The following is a 16,189-nucleotide window of genomic DNA, read 5'->3' on the forward strand; positions in this document are numbered from 1 at the left end:
CCTCGCCTTTCGGCGCCCCTCGTTGAATTGCGGGTGGACGTTTCTCGGAAGCGGCTCTACCTTGAAAGGGCCCCTGACCGTCACGCTGAGCACGACTTTGCGTGCTTTGCACTCTGCCTCTGCATTTATGCCTGCTCGCATTACTCGCAATGCTCGCAGGGTCATTTAATCGCATGGGACCCTGATCGTGAGAAGGAAACTTACGGAAGAATAAAAATTGGTTAGAGTGCATACGGCAGGCATTACCAAATCCTGAGTGGAAGCTTACTACTCAATCTAAAAATAGTTGCACCCTTTGAGGTGTATATTTGCCGCACAACAATAATCGTCATCTGTCTTGCCCGCGTTTCATTTCTTTAACGCTGTGAGCCCGTTACTTCCAAGTCGTGAACGCCGTGCCCGTTATCAGCATGACAGAGCATTCTCGACAGGAAAGTAACGAGCGCAGCGTTTTCAAGAAAGGAAATGCGGGCAAGACAAATGACGATTATTGTTGTGTGGCAAATTGGAAGCGGCTGACTCTCAAGCGCGAGATTCACAGTGGAACCTGTGCTTCACTTGTAAAGAGAGCTTATGCAAGGACGAGAGTAAAACATAGAAATGGTCTGTATCGATGAGCACCCTCCCCCTTTTCTTTGCACAGTTTCCAAATCAATATGAGCCAACAAACTCGTGCATCACTTTATTCTGCCGAGACGGCGAAGCGCCAAAAGCCTAGTCACAATAGCCAAAAACATTTGCACTTCCTAATGAACAGCTTGCCCTCGCAACATATATCTGCAGCGCCCAACAACAACATGGACCAACAAAGCTACGCAATCTCAGTAGTAAAAAAATAACGCGTGTTAGTCTTTAGCACGACATATCACAGCACACAGCCTCCGTGTTGATGATGGCGCGATGAGGAAAAAAAAAAAAACATCTGAACGAGCACTGAGAATAACACACGTGCATAACTTACCTATGTCTGAGCTCCGTACTCCGTTCACAAAAAGAAAAAAAAAGAAAAAGCTCCGTTCGTACATGTTTGCGCCGCCAGTACCCTTAAAATCAATCCCTAACATCAAACAAAACTCAAATACACGAAAGCGAGAAAACGATTTGGAGACATGACAGGAAAAATTGAAATAGGTCGATGACTATCAGTTGTATTTTACAGTGAAGCTATTAGAACCTCGCGGGGTTTCTCTTGACGTTCGCACCTTCGCCGAGAGAGAATGGAATCAGGGTATAGAGATAGCAACGCGCAGCATAGCGATGCGGCTAAGGTGAGTGAAGCCTAGCGGGGGAGAAGGATAGGCGCGGCGAGGACACATGTAGGTGACGTACATCGCTGATCTCCGATAAAAATCCGCGCGCTCGCTTCGGCGGATTTCAAGAAGCTGCCAGGTACACGACGTCGGAGCACACATCGAAACTAAGGCGCGCGGTTGCTGCCGCGTCGCGTCGCTGCAGCGACACATTACCCACGCAAATAGGCTGTCTCACATGACGCGATTGGTGCGAAAAAAATCATTTTGCCGCGCACGTCGCCGAGTGATTTTCGCTGAAAGCTTTCACATGCGCTTGCGGCAGCGCGATTGCCGTCGCAGCGATGTGCAGGGTTTGGCCCCTGCCCACGAAGTATCCATGCCTGGATCGTTAAATAAAAACAACATGAAAACTAGCCAAATATTCGAATTTCCCTATTATTATTCGATAATAAAATAAGAACACCATTTTTTAACGTTTAGAAGCCTGGAGACCACGACAGCTTGCAGATGCGGTGAGTGAGACGCCGCAGAACACTGCAAGTATGAGCGTGCGGCTTGTGCGGCGTCGGTTGGGTGGTTCCGTTTAGTACAATTTAGTTTCGTTGTTACTATGGAACCCACAACTTTCTTCCTGGATGAGTTATTTGCTTTTGCAGAAGAACAAGCTACTGCTAAGTGTGCATGCATAAGCAGCTGGCACAATTTGAAGCGATGAAGAGATTGACGACGGTGGCGATCAAGTGGGTACGTGGTTGTGCTGAAGCGGCGTCCTTCTCCCGACCTGGATAACGTGCAGCTTGTCCTTTTATAGAAATTGTGTAAGCGGAAGAAAAAAAAATGTTTATGAAGCTCCTAAGCCGCAGGCGCTCGTGGGTACACCCTATTAAATCATAACTAAAAAGCTGGCGCGCGACATTGCTCGACAGAGCTACCAACGCGTGGTAAAACAAGGCGCCTATCTCGACGGCGCTTTGTTTCGTCACACATTGCCCCTCCCACATAGCGCCGATCGCTGCGACTCAGCAACGGCACGACCAACTTGTTGGAATCCAGTTGCGGAGAGCCAACGACGTCGCGGCGGTCACTGAGCGACGGAATTATTTGCATCGCTGACTGAAAATCGCGCCATTTCAAACAGCGTGATGGCGTCTTAGCAGAGTCGCTTCTGTTGCGGCGGGCGCCTCGAATGGCGCACCGTCCGAACCGAAACCTTCCCACAGAAAAAAAAAAAAATATGGGGTTTTACGTGCCAAAACCACTTTCTGATTATGAGGCACGCCGTAGTGGAGGACTCCGGAAATTTCGACCACCTGGGGTTCTTTAACGTGCACCTAAATGTAAGTACACGGGTGTTTTCGCATTTCGCCCCCATCGAAATGCGGCCGCTGTGGGCGGGATTCGATCCCGCGACCTCGTGCGCAACAGCCCGACACCATAGCCACTGGGTAGCCACGGCGGGTAACCTTCACACAGAGACAGGCGGCATGGATTTCTCTGAAGCCTTAGCTTCCCCCAGCTCCACTGGGCTCTGGTGTTTGCGATAGCAGAGCCACGCGTAATCTTTTCGCTTCCCCTTATATAGTGGTTTTACAATCGCAGTTTTCAAATCTTGTGGTAGTGTAGCAGTGTCTGCAAATACATTAAGCGTGACAAAAATAATTTCGGATAGCGTGTCAGAATTTTTCTGCAGCAAGGATACAGAAATCACATAAATACCTGGTGGCTTATGTCTTCCGAGCCCAGCGTCTATTCTAGTAAGTGCGTCAATCGTTATGTCGGAAAAGATGCGGAAGCTGGTGGAGCTTTATTTTTTTGAAGTTACCGTTTGGGACCGGTAATACCCCTCCGGAAACGTGTGGAAAGTATTGATTAAGATATTGTCCGGGGTTTTAAGTAAACGCGTCGGCCAGTTTTGAGTCGTCACATTTATCTTTTAGCTAAGTCTTTGAAGATAACTAAAACTGCTGTTGGCAGCAGCCTCGTTTTCCACATAGGATAACGACGACGACTTTATTCCTTGCGACTCTAGCCAAAGCGAACTTCAGCATTACATGGAGCGCGTTTAAATCGTCTTCTTTGTAAATCTGTGCCGGCGATCGCTTTAAGCATTTCCGGGGATTACCAGCGCTGATATTTCCTTCTGTCTAGACACAATAATTATTGTACATGATTGCTGATGACTATGCATTTGCAAGCAGAACCGTTCACAAATTTCAGCTAGAGAGCCAGAAACAACTACAGAAGACCAATAAGACTTGTCTTATTGACATGTGCAACTTGCTATGATCAGCAATAGACACCCGCGCTTGTGTACCCGAGTAGCCTACTTTCAAATAATGAGGTTCAGAAGGCATTGCTTTGGAGATCAAACGGTATGCAGTGAATTAACGGTCTACTAGGCCTCGCGCGTTAACGCACGAAGTCAGAGCTGAATTGTGCGTCTGGCATACCGAACTTGCGACCTCCCCATCCACCACGGCAGGTGATAGTAAATAAGCGACGAAGCAAAAGTAAAAAGCAAGAAAAGCAAAAGGAAAGAGTACATCACCTGGGAGGGCCTATCGCGGTCATAGTTAAGAATGGGGAAATTTACAGAAATTATATTTTTAGTTAGGCTCCTCCTTGGTACTTCAAAGAGGACCAGTGTTCTGATGATATACGTGTGTTTCATTTAGTTTCTTGAGAAATTCTGTGTAACTTAAAGCGATGAATACCCTTTTTTTTGCTGCTGCTGCAGCAAAAGGGTATACTGCAGTCGGCTAGCTGGCGTTTTAGAAAAGCGAGATCGCCTGTTGGCGAATCACTCAACGACTTGAAATGCGAAATTAGAAGAAAACAAAACGGAGGAGCAAGTGCGGATACATGAGAAAGTTAAGGACACTTGTATTTGAAGCACGTTTACGAACACAATGCGACTGAGCATTCTGGCGACCTGCGCGCACGCGTGCATAGTGGTATTTCTTGGGACTCGTGCATTTCCAAGTCGGTTGAAATGCGAAGAAAAGTGCCGCTACTGTTTTTTTTTTCGAACAGTGCAGATCCGCATTCGTGGGGTCACCCCGTCTGACAGACGGCTTTCTCGTTTCAGCCGACACGATCTTAAAGATGGGCGACGCGAATGACGCCTGCAAGAGTTTCAGCGCTCACGTATGCAAGGCAAAGGCCAACTACGCCTTCGAAGCACTCAACAAGATGGCCAAGGACATCGAAGGGGTCGAAGGTACGTGCATAGGTTTTGCATTTCCCAAGAGAAGTTACAGCTTTTTCGCAAACGTCTTGCCGTGTACGGATTAACTGGGTGAACGCAGTCGGGGGTCGTGGCGACCTCTTGTAGCGCTTGTGTGCTTCTACAATGAGTTTCAATCGCGCGCGCGTTTGTGTGTGTGTGTGTGTGTGTGTGTGTGTGTGTGTGTGTGTGTGTGTGTGTGTGTGTGTGTGTGTGTGTGTATGTGTGTGTGTGTGTGTGTGTGTGTGTGTGTGTGTGTGTGTGTGTGTGTGTGTGTGTGTGTGTGTGTGCGCGCGCGCGCGCGCGCGTGTTTCGTGATCGTTCTCTACGAAGCAAAGTCGTGAAAGAACTGCGCGTCAACGATTGAGCCGCTACCAGCGCTTTAGACCAGCAACACGGCACACTGCGGTATAGGCTGCATGCCGCGTTTCGGCAACGCCTCGCCACCGCGCCCGCTAGGACTCTTGCCAGAGGACCGCGAGTGCGAGGCTAAGCCTTACTATTGCTGCAAATGCATCGCCCTTCGGGCGCAATTTCTCTTCATCGATCATTAATATCATACCTATGAGCGGAGCCGTCTTAGCGGATTCGATGGGAATATGCTTCCGGGTGCTGCTTCTGTCCTGCCAAATCGCTCGCGACAACAGCCTGACAAGTCCACCGTCAGGCCAGCGCACGCTGCTTCTCGCGCGCCGCCGTCCAGCGCTCATTAACATGTTTTAACGGGATCGGCGCGTCCGTCACGTAGGAACGTCGCGCTCGCGCGGCGGTTTTCATTTCTTGGAACGCGCAAGGACGAAACGGGCTGATCGAGGACAGTCGCGCCGCTGTCTTTCGTGCCTCACGTCGTTCTTTCGACAGGTGTGAAACCTCGCGAGTGCGTCGACGTCTGGCAGTGTGCACAGTCTCGTGAACAGCTGTCGGCGTTTCGCCCTGGCTTGTGAAACGGCGCAGTTTTGTGCGTGAGCGGTGCACGACATTCCACAGTTGTGACCTCTGCTCGGCGCAAACGGAAACGTAGCGTGAGATATCGAACGCTGCACACCAACGGACTAAGTATAAATGCACTACACGCGTTGCATTGTCTTTTATGGCATTTAATTAAGCGCTTCAGGAAAACTTCACGAATATTTCAACATGTGCGTCGAAGCTGCATAATATGTTTTTTTTCTCACTTATACTCTCGTGCAGTCAGTCCAGACACTCCGGGCTTGGGAACGGCCGATTTTGCGAAGCAGTTCGTCACCGCTTGCAGAAGTGAGTATGCACTTCGGAACGAATACATGAAGTAGCGTTGAGAACAGTTGAAATAATTTAAAAGATGGAAACCAAAATGCGTTCCGCCAGCGGAAATGTTTCTTTAAAAGGGCACCAATTCAAACGACTAAATGAATTTAGATTGCTTAGGTATTCTTTCAAGAGCCTATTTTGTTCACTTTTGCAGTAAGAGATTGATTATTAGAGGAAAACATGAATGCAAAGAAAAAAGTTGTTCGAACATCGCTACAAAGCTTTACAAAAATTAAATTATGGGGTTTTACGTGCCAAAGCCACTTTCTAATTATGAGGCACGCCGTAGTGGAGGACTCCGGTTATTTCGACCACCTGGGGTTCTTTAACGTGCACCTAAATCTAAGTACACGTTGTTTTTGCATTTCGCGCCCATCGAAATGCGGCCACCGTGGCCGGGATTCGATCCCGCGACCCCGTGCTCAGCAGCCCAACACCATAGCCACTGAGCAAGCACGGCGGGTGCTACAAAGCTTGGCAGTCGGCATGTCAGAGTGACGTCTTGGATAATCAGCACAAGTGCAAATGTGCACAGAAAAGAACTGATAATCTATGACGCTTGTTAGGCGTAATTACATGGGAGTATAATGCATAAGCAGTCACTCCGCAGTCCCAAAAACACGTTGGAAGCGTATATGGCAGACCCTTCCCCCTAGAGAAAGAACTCGGACTGTCTTCAAAGAGAAAAAAAAAAATTCACTCAGGAGCATATGGACTTCGTTCCCTTCAAACTATTTTCCAACGGTTTCAATATACTTGTCCAACTTTTTCTCCTAGTAGTCGAACCAGCGCTGGGGCTCCTCTAACTTCATTGCGAAGTCGTATTCAGCTATGCTATTCTAATCTATTTTTAAAATGTATTTTTATTCTTTTGAAAATAAACAAAAGAGAATAGTCGGACAGGGCTTGGTACGATAAATGGGGTGCGTGGTTGAAGCCGGCCAATCGCTTTCGAGTGACTTTCGATCTGATTTTTCATATCATGGCGCAAAATCAAACAAGTTTGCTTTGTTTTTTTTTCCTTGGTGAAGTAGGCGGGAAACATCGCAGTTACGCGTCTCATGCTTAATTCCACACTCAAAATTGAAAATATACTCTCAAGAGCTTGAACTCATACCAGCAGCTCCTGAAATATTCTCAGCTGTGGAGCAAAAGCTACCCTTGATTTTTTTATTTCGTTATTCTGATAATCTCGTAAGTACTACGTAAGTACTATACTGGTTGAAGGCCGACCGAAATAACGCTGAGTAGACCACATATAAGTATGATGGCTTGGTGCAAACAAGGACTGAAGGGAACAAGGAGAGCGCACCCCTTGTTCGCTTCCGTCCTTGTTTGCACCAAGCGGTCATATTTCATCATCATCATCATAAGAAATCATCATCATCGTCATCAGCAGCAGCAACAGCAGCAGCAGCCTGGCTATGCCCACTGCAGGGCAAAGGCCTCTCCCATACTTCTCCAACTACCCAGACCATGCGCTAATTGTGGCCATGTTGTCCCTGGAAACTTCTTAATCTCATCCGATCACTTATCTGCCGTCCCTTCGTACGCTTCTCTTGGAATCCAGTCCGTAGCCCTTAATGATCATCGGTTATCCTCCCTCCTCATTACATGTCCTATCCATGCCCATTTCGTTTTCTTAATTTCAACTAAGATGTCATTAACTCGCGTTTGTTCCCTCACCCAATCTGCTATCTTCTTACCCCCTTAACGTTAGACCCATCATTCTTCTTTCCATAGCTCGTTGCATCACCCTCAATTTAAGTAGAACCCTTTTCGTAAGCCTCCAGGTTTCTGCCCCGTTGGTGAATACTGGTAAGACACAGGTGTTATACACTTTTCTCTTGAGGGTTAATGGCAACCTGCCGTTCATGATCTGAGAATGCCTGCCGAACGCACCTCAGCCCATTCTTATTGATCTGATTACTTGAATCTCATGATCCGGATCTGCGGTCACTACCTGCCCTAAGTAGATCTATTCCCTTACCCCTTCCAGTGCCTCGCTGCCTATCGTAAACTGCTGTTCTCTTCCCCCGAGACTGTTAAACATTAATTTAGCTTTCTGTAGAATCATTTTTAGACCCACCCTTCTGCTTTTCCTGCCCAGGTCAATGAGCATGTATTGCAATTGGTCCCCTGAGTTCCTAAGCAAGTCAATATCATGAGTGAATCGCAAGTTACTAAAGTATTCTCCATTATCTCTTATTCCCAGTTCTTCTCAAGCCAGGTCTCTGAACACCTACTGCAAACACGCTGTGAATAGCATTGGAGAGATCGCATCTCCATGCCTGACGCCTTTCTTTATTGGGATTTTGTTACTTTCTTTATGGAGGACTACGGTGGCTGTGGAGCCACTGCAGATATACTTCAGTATTTTTACATACGGCTCGTCTGCACCCTAATTTCATAATGCCTGCATGACTGCAGAGGATTCGACTGAATCAAAGACTTTCTCGTAATCAATGGAAGCTATATATAAGGGTTGGTTATATCGCGCACATTTCTCTATCACCTGATTGATAGTGTGAAGACGGTCTATTGTTGAGTAGCTTTTACGAAATCCTGCCTGGTCGTTGGTTGACAGATTATGGACAGCTGAAGATTATGGTCTACTCAGATATGAACGGACTAGCCCTTCAACATGTGTACTTCCAGCCGAAATAAGAACGGTATTTAACGGACATTTTTGCCCTAGGAACTGCCCAAATCACTCAAACACTCGTGCAGGGCTCAGTACCTCTTCCATGAAGCTTAAAGCATTCTAATTGTTTATGTAGTGGTTCTTAATGAAATTAGTGTTCTTTGTGAACTTCAGGCAATTTTAGGTAACTGTCTGTCCGCCTCATAGGCGTTGACTCCGTGGTGCTACGGGGCCCGAGTCCCCTCTGGAGTTTCCCAGAGGGGGTAGAGTGCTTCCGGCGATGCGGAAACCTGCCCCCCCTCCACCACCCCCCTCCTTAAAGTGTCATTACCAGAGTGTTCTGTGACCCACATCATTCGAATTTTCGTTTGAGCGGCCTCTACCCTTTCACTAAAACTTTTATTGCGCCAAAATATTACGGCATTATTGTTGGCGCGGACGTGCACGGCTGTTAATTCATGTTTTCGCTTTAATTCTGCAAGTCCTGAGAGCAGGAGAATGAGTGAATTAAAGCCCCAGCGGCGGCTACCTCGACCACATATTTTCAGTTCAACATTTTTTTGTTAATTCCCAGTGTGAGCACCGTACTCAGGCACAAAATATGTAGATATATGTATACACAGGGAAATCTTATTATATTTTTTTAAAGAGAAAGAGCTAGCCAACTAACTCTTATTCCTAATAGTGTGGATATCCTATGTCTACAGAATGAATATGTCGCTGTATGTTCACCTTGCTTCAAATTATTTTGCGTGCTTTGCTGACCCAGAGAAAAAAGCCTACAGAATTCAGTGACCCCTGCGGCAGAGTCTTTCATCAACGACGTGTGAAGTACATGTGAATGATATGTCTCAGTATTTGCTTCTCTTTCCAGTATGCAATGCTAAGGACCCATGTAAAAACAAAAGCTTTTTATAATTTACAACATATATTAGGAATGAAAACATCGCCACTTGCATGCAGATGTCCTAAATATGTATTATTCAGTCAGTAATCGAAATGAGGCCAAGCCGGATTCACTCGAACTCAGAATCAGTAACAGTCATGCTCTGTAGCGCTTATACTTGGACTCGTAGTAAAAATAAAAAAAAAATAAATAGAAAAAGAAGGAAGAAAAGGCCTGCGATAATGCATGTCCATCGACGCTCTTGAAAGCCACTACTACAACTGCTGAGAAGGGTATGCAATACCTAAATCCATTAGAATAATGGTAATTTGGACGGCACGCCACCGCTGTTCGTATTGCCATTTTCCCCCCCTTTACCGCTCCTCGTATTCATGCTGCTACTCTGGAGTCCCAACTATGCGTTGCCTACCCATAGCGGTGCTGCAACAACAATGAAATCGGTTACTAGACTGGTTATTTTATTTGTGAAAGAGCAGTGACGTCACTTCCCACGTCGCAAGTTACCATCGCCGCAGCAGCTTCCGCAACAGTAATCTTTACAGGGAAACGCATGCGGGGAACGCCACTAGCTTCGTTATCAGGAGCGCTTTATCCCGAATTATCTGGTTCGGACGATTGTTTCGTGCTCGTTCTTTATTGAAACGAATGCGGTTCTGTATGTTGTACACGTGATTCCAAAGAATGTATGCACTTTTCGCTTCACTTCTCTGAGTGCTTGATGCCTGCCTCACCTCCGCCGCGGTTCGGCCGGCATTGCAGTAACTCCGGGGTCGGCCCACATTTTTACCCATGGACGCGGACACGAAAAGTAGAGACCATTGAGCGGCTAAGAGCCTCTGTTACGTTTCGCCTCCGACGTGCGGTATAGCCGGCGCAGATGCAACGGACGCCGGGGCTTTGTTTACAGCGGCGGACATTTTGGCCAGTTCAGCGCTGCCCCAACACCTCCTACCAAGCGCGTCCAGGCATGTTTCAATGCCACGTGTCTTCGTGTGTGTGCGTGTGTGTGTGTGCATGTTGGTGCCCACGCTTGTCAGAGCGCGGCAGCCGGGGAGAGGAGCTCCTAAACTGTGAAGCGAGGAGGTCTGACGGCGCCGACCCGGCGGATACGTCACTTCTTGTCACAACGTGTACGTGCGCCGCCGTCACGTGCGCCTCTATTGAGGCGTTCCTTCTTGCCCTCGACTCCGAGAGTGTAAAAGCAGCTGCCCCCGGACGCCAAGGGAGAAGCTTCGATTTCTTCCGTCGAGTAACGTGGTCTCCCATTTATCCACTTCGGTCGACCTGACCGGCCGCTCTTTTGCGATGCTAGAATAAACAAGTTGTTCTGTTAGCAGTCGACTCATCCTTTGCCAGGACCTTCAGATGCTTCCAGCTGTGCCCCAGGCCACCAGGCCAACGCTACCCTTGGCGCTTGCGACCTATTTGCAACAACTGTTTGCCAGCGGTGAGATCGCGACAACGGAGGCCAGCAGCGAAGATATGCAGTGGACTGTATGCTGAACAGCACAACGACCATCCGGGAGCAGTGCAACGAGCCCTGTGTGATGACTGGTTGCCTGCAGCGGAACGACTGCGCTGAATTCTTGGCTGCGAGGTTTGGTGAGTGCGGGACTTTCTTCTTCTGAGTTTTGCCAGGCTTTTGTTAGCGTCAGAAACAGAGCTGGTAATTGTGGTTGTCGTTGCTGCCGGGTTAGTTTGCGGCAAGACAATAGTAGGCAGTAGAGAAAGCAGCATTCAGAGCAGCCATGGATTGGAAATCGTTGCGCAAACCGAAATTGCTGGAGCTTGCAAGAGAGTTGGTTCTGGATGTCTCAGACAAACTCAGAAAACCAGAACTGCTATGGGCTATTCTTGAGTTAGAGGCTGAGGATGACGAGCTGTCGGAATTCCTTGAGACCATTGAGGAGAGGGAGACGGCAAAAAGACAGGAGCGTGAACGTAAAGAGCAAAAAGAGAAAGAGGAGCGCGAACGTAAAGAGCAAGAAGAGAAAGAGAAAGAGAGAGAGCAACAAGAGGAAGAGGAGCGCGACCGTCAACACGCTTTGGAAATGAAGCGTCTCGAGGTAGAGATGGAACGCGCTCGTAATGGAAGTCAGGCACACGGTGCAGGAGAACGAGTATCGTTCAAAATGACTGACCTGATGCGGCCGTTTAAGCTTGGAGAGGACATTGGTTTGTTCCTGGTTAACTTTGAGCGAACGTGCGAGAAGCAGGGGTTCTCTCGGGAAACGTGGCCACAGCGCTTGCTCACTTTGTTACCCGGCGAGGCGGCCGACGTAGTCGCTCGCTTGAAGAGAAGAGGCGGAGGATTTCGACCAAGTGAAATCGAGTCTGCTAAAAAAGTACAGGCTGTCAGCGGAGGCGTTCCGTCGAAAGTTTCGGGAAAATGAGAAAGGCAGAAGTGAGTCATATACAGAGTTTGCCTACAGGCTTATGTCAAACATGCAGGAGTGGCTCAAAGAAGAGAAAGCGTTTGGTGACCACGAGAAAGTTCTGCAGTGTTTCGGGCTGGAACAGTTTTATAGTCGGTTACCTGAGAACGTGCGGTACTGGGTCTTGGATAGGCCAGACGTTAGTACGGTGGCTAAAGCCGCCGAGCTAGCCGAGGAGATTGTGACGCGTCGGGCTCGCGGAGCTAAGGACGGTCAAAGGGGTGAATTTGGCTCCAAGTTTGAGAGGCCGAAGTTCACACCCATGAGATCAAGGGGGGACACACGTAGTGTGGATGCGAGTAAAAGCAGTCCGACCGAACGTAAGCAGACAGCGGCAGCTGAAGCTGAACGCAGAAAGCGGTTCGAGACGAGGCAAGCGCGCGTGTGTTATACGTGCCAGAAGCCGTGTCACTTTTCGGCGCAGTGTCCAGAAACAAAAACAAAAGTCGTGTTTTTGTCATTATGCAGCACTGACGAGAAGATGAAGCTTCTCGAGCCTTACATGCGGGACCTCCTCGTGAACGGGAAAGAGTGCCGAGTGCTTCGTGATTCCGCATCTACAATGAGAGGCCGACAACGACACCCCTCTTACGTAGAACCCGATATGTTCACGGGCGAGTGCGCATGGATCAAGCAAGCCGCGGAAGCTCATAGCGTGTGTCTGCCCGTAGCAAAAGTGCTTATTGAAGGACCTTTCGGAGCACTTGAGACGGAGGCCGTAGTGTCATCTATGCTGCCCCCCCCCCCCCCATTACCCGTACCTATTTTCGAACAGGTCCGATCACCTCCTGCGCGAGAAGGGGCTTTTGTTTGGTGAGGCTAGCGTTCAGGCCTTAACCAGATCGAGAGTTCGGTAGCTCACTGCAAAGTGGTAGTTGCGGGGCTGACGTTGTCGAACAATGAGAAAGGGTCGGAGGCGCAGCAAGCCGATATTCAGAGCACGTCCGAACTGAATAAAATTGAGCCTGTAGCGTTGAAGGCACCAGATACTGGGGAGGAAATGCCCGACACCGGAAAGTTAGAAGAGCTATCTGCAGATTTGCTCATCGCGCCTACGTCAGATGGACTTAATAGGTTGCTAAAAGTCAGCCGGTCGGCTTTGATAGCCGAGCAAAAAAAGGATGGCAGCCTAGAAAACATGCACTGCAATGTCAAGGAAGGTATCGCGAAGAAAAATGCTCGTTTTGTGTAAAGAAGTGGGGTCCTGTACCGGAAGTATCTCGACCGCAGGGGAGTGGAGTTCGATCAGCTGATCGTGCCTCAGTGCTACCGTCAGGATCTGTTGCACTTGTCGCATGGAGGTTCGTGGTCCGGACACCTAGGAGTTAAGAAAACTAAGGACCGTCTGTTGCAAGAGTACTATTGGCCAGGGTGTTTTCGTGACGCAGAACACTTTGTAAGGACATGTGACACCTGTCAGCGGGTGGGCAAACCAGGGGACAAATCGAGGGCGCCGTTGAAGTTGGTGCCTATCATTACGGAGCCTTTTAGACGGCTCGTTATTGATACAGTGGGACCTCTGCCGGTAACAACCACGGGGTACAGACACATTTTGACTGTGATCTGCCCAGCGACAAAGTTCCCTGAAGCAGTGCCGCTTAAAGAACTCAGCTCAGTTGAGATAGTCAATGTACTACTGTCCATATTTGCGCGAGTTGGTTTTCCTGCGGAAATCCAGTCAGATCAGGGCAAAGTGTTTACTAGCGCTTTGACGACAGCCTTTCTCGAAAGGGCAGGGTAAAGCTGTTACACAGCTCAGTGTACCACCCACAGTCGAATTCCGTTGAGAAGCTCCACTCCGTCATGAAGCGCGTGTTGAGAGCATTGTCTTTTGAACAACAAACTGACTGGGAGCTGTGTCCGCCTGGGGTGATGTTTGCATTAAGGACCGCGCCGCATGCGGCTACAGGGTTTTCGCCAGCTGAGCTGGTGTACGGTCGCTCGCTGCGGTCTCCGCTTCGCATGCTTCGAGACTCGTGGGAAGGCAGTGGCGACGACCCAGTAGTGGTGGAGTACGTGCTTAGGCTCCTCGAACGCTTAAGAAGGGCACAGGAGTTGTCAGGTGAAGCAATGGCAAAGGCCCAGCAGAGGGCCAAGGTTTATTATGATCGGACAGCCAGGGCACGTCGTTTTGAGGTGGGCGATGAGGTAATGATATTGCGCACATCGCTAAAAAACAAACTCGACGTGCATTGGGAGGGCCCAGCACGGGTTGTTCCAAAACTGTCGGACGTTAACTACGTGGTGAGTCTGCCAGGAAAACGGAAAGCACAGCAAGTTTACCACTGTAATCTGCTCAAACCCTATAGACAACGGGAAGCAGTGGTGTGTATGATGGTAAACGTTCCCGAAGAGCTTCCGGTCGAGCTTCTGGGACTAGGCTCAGTGACGAACAGGGAAGACACCGATCAAGTCATTAGTGACTTAATCAGTAAAGCACCGTTGTCGCCTGAGCAGAAAACCCGGACTACACCAGCTCTTAAAAGAGTTTCAAGGTCAGTTCTCGGAGAGGCCTGGTAGAACTTCTGTCCTTACTCATGAAATAGAACTTAACCTCCCCAGAGCCAGTACGATCCAAAGCGTACCGGGTGTCACCTTGCCAGCGCGATATTATCGAGGCTGAGGTAAAGAAAATGCTACAGCTCGGTTTTATTGAGGCGGGTGAGAGTGATTATACCTCCCCTTTGATTTTAGTTGAGGTACCGGGCAAGGAACCTCGCCCTTGCGTTGACTACCGCAGGCTTAATTCCATCACTGAGGATCAAATTTATCCGATCCCTAACATCGAGGAGCGCCTTGAGAAAGTTAGTAGCGCGCAGTTTATTTCCACCCTTGATCTTGTCAGGGGTTATTGGCAGGTTCCACTTACAGAAGAGGCTAGTAGGTATGCGGTGTTCATTTCACCAATGGGAACATTCCGTCCTAAAGTTTTGAGTTTTGGTTTGAAGAACGCGCCATACAGCTTTTCATGCCTCATGGACAAAGTGTTGCTGGGACAGGAAGAATTCGCTTTACCGTATTTAGACGACGTAGCGATATTCTCCGCATCCTGGTCTGAGCATATGGCACACTTGCGGGCAGTGCTAACCCGCCTGCGCGAAGCGGGCTTGACAGTCAAGGCTCCCAAGTGCCAGTTAGCACAGGCCGAGGTTGTCTACCTCGGTCACGTTATTGGACGGGGTCGTCGCCGCCCCTCTAAAATAAAGGTGGCCGCTGTGCGAGACTTCCCGCAGCCGCGCACGAAGACCGATATTCGGTCGTTCTTAGGTGTCGCCGTCTACTATCAAAGGTACATCCCCAGGTACTCTGATATCGCGGCTCCCCTGACGGATGCTCTAAGAAAAACAGAGCACCAAACAGTCGTCTGGGACGAGACAAGGGAAAGAGCTTTTAGCGCCCTAAAGAGCGCCCTAACAAGCCAGCCTGTGCTACGATCGCCAGACTACACAAAAGGGTTCGTTGTTCAGTGCGGTGCTAGTGAGCGAGGCATGGGCGTTGTACTGCGCCAACGGGAAAATGGAGAAGTGGAACACCCCGTGCTGTATGCTAGTCGTAAGCTCACCAGTCGTGAGCAGGCGTACAGCGCCACCGAGAAAGAGTGTGCCTGTCTCGTGTGGGCCGTTCAGAAATTGTCGTGCCACCTAGCCGGCTCGAGGTTTATCATTGAGACGGATCATTGCCCTCTCCAATGGCTGCAGACCATCTCTTCCTAAAATGGCCGCCTCCTGCGCTGGAGCCTCGCTTTGCAACACTATTCCTTTGAGGTGCGTTACCAAAAGGGGAGTCTCAACTGTAATGCCGATGGCTTAAGTCGAGGCCCCTAACCTAGGAATCAGCCTCAAAGTTGTTTGTTACTGATGTTTTTCTTCCTGAGGCAGGATGTTTAACATATTGCTTTTGTTTAGTGTTCCAAAGTCATGACGTGCTTTCTAGTGCAATTTTCCAATTTGTGGACGCGTTTTGAGTGCTGCTAGACTATTGTAAGGAACTAGGCAGTAGTATAAAAGGGGAAAGAGCCTGGCATGGCTTAGTGAGGGTTGTGTCGTGCTTGCTGAGTGAACGGTTGAGTTTCGGCGTAGTTCTAACGCTTGCTGGGAACGAGAAAAAAATATGGCAACTCTCCCGAAGTCACTTTGCAGTGTCCTGTGTGAACCTGAACGTGAGAACGAGGCCTTCTCGGTGCGCTGAGCTCAAGAAACGCCGAGGGACGACCGACTTCGGTTATGAGCATCATCGAGCGACAGCGGGGCGGTCTGTTACGTTTCGCCTCCGACGTGCGGTATAGCCGGCGCGGATGCAACGGACGCCGGGGCTTTGTTTACAGCGGCGAACATTTTGGCCAGTTCAGCGCTGCCCCAACGCCTCCTACCAAGCGCGTCCAGGCATGTTTCAATGCCACGTGTCTTCGTGTGTGTGCGTGTGTGTGTGTGTGTG

General features: G+C 49.1%; 1 protein-coding gene across 2 annotated transcripts in view; it reads left to right on the plus strand.

The window, feature by feature from the left end:
• Nucleotides 1-4,367: 4,367 nt before the first annotated feature.
• LOC142584878 (membrane metallo-endopeptidase-like 1) overlaps nt 4,368-16,189 on the plus strand; it is a 301,228-nt gene continuing 289,406 nt past the window's right edge. The window contains exons 1-2 of one of the 2 annotated variants that reach the window (XM_075695197.1): nt 4,368-4,473; nt 5,671-5,736. In XM_075695197.1, coding sequence (XP_075551312.1) covers nt 4,446-4,473; nt 5,671-5,736 — 94 coding nt within the window. In that variant the 5' untranslated portion in view covers nt 4,368-4,445. Of the gene's footprint in view, nt 4,474-5,348; nt 5,536-5,670; nt 5,737-16,189 lie in introns of those variants that run through there. The other variant, XM_075695198.1, reaches the window with a different exon arrangement.

The sequence above is a fragment of the Dermacentor variabilis genome, chromosome 6, assembly GCF_050947875.1.
Source record: "Dermacentor variabilis isolate Ectoservices chromosome 6, ASM5094787v1, whole genome shotgun sequence".
NCBI classification, from domain to species: Eukaryota; Metazoa; Arthropoda; class Arachnida; order Ixodida; family Ixodidae; genus Dermacentor; species Dermacentor variabilis.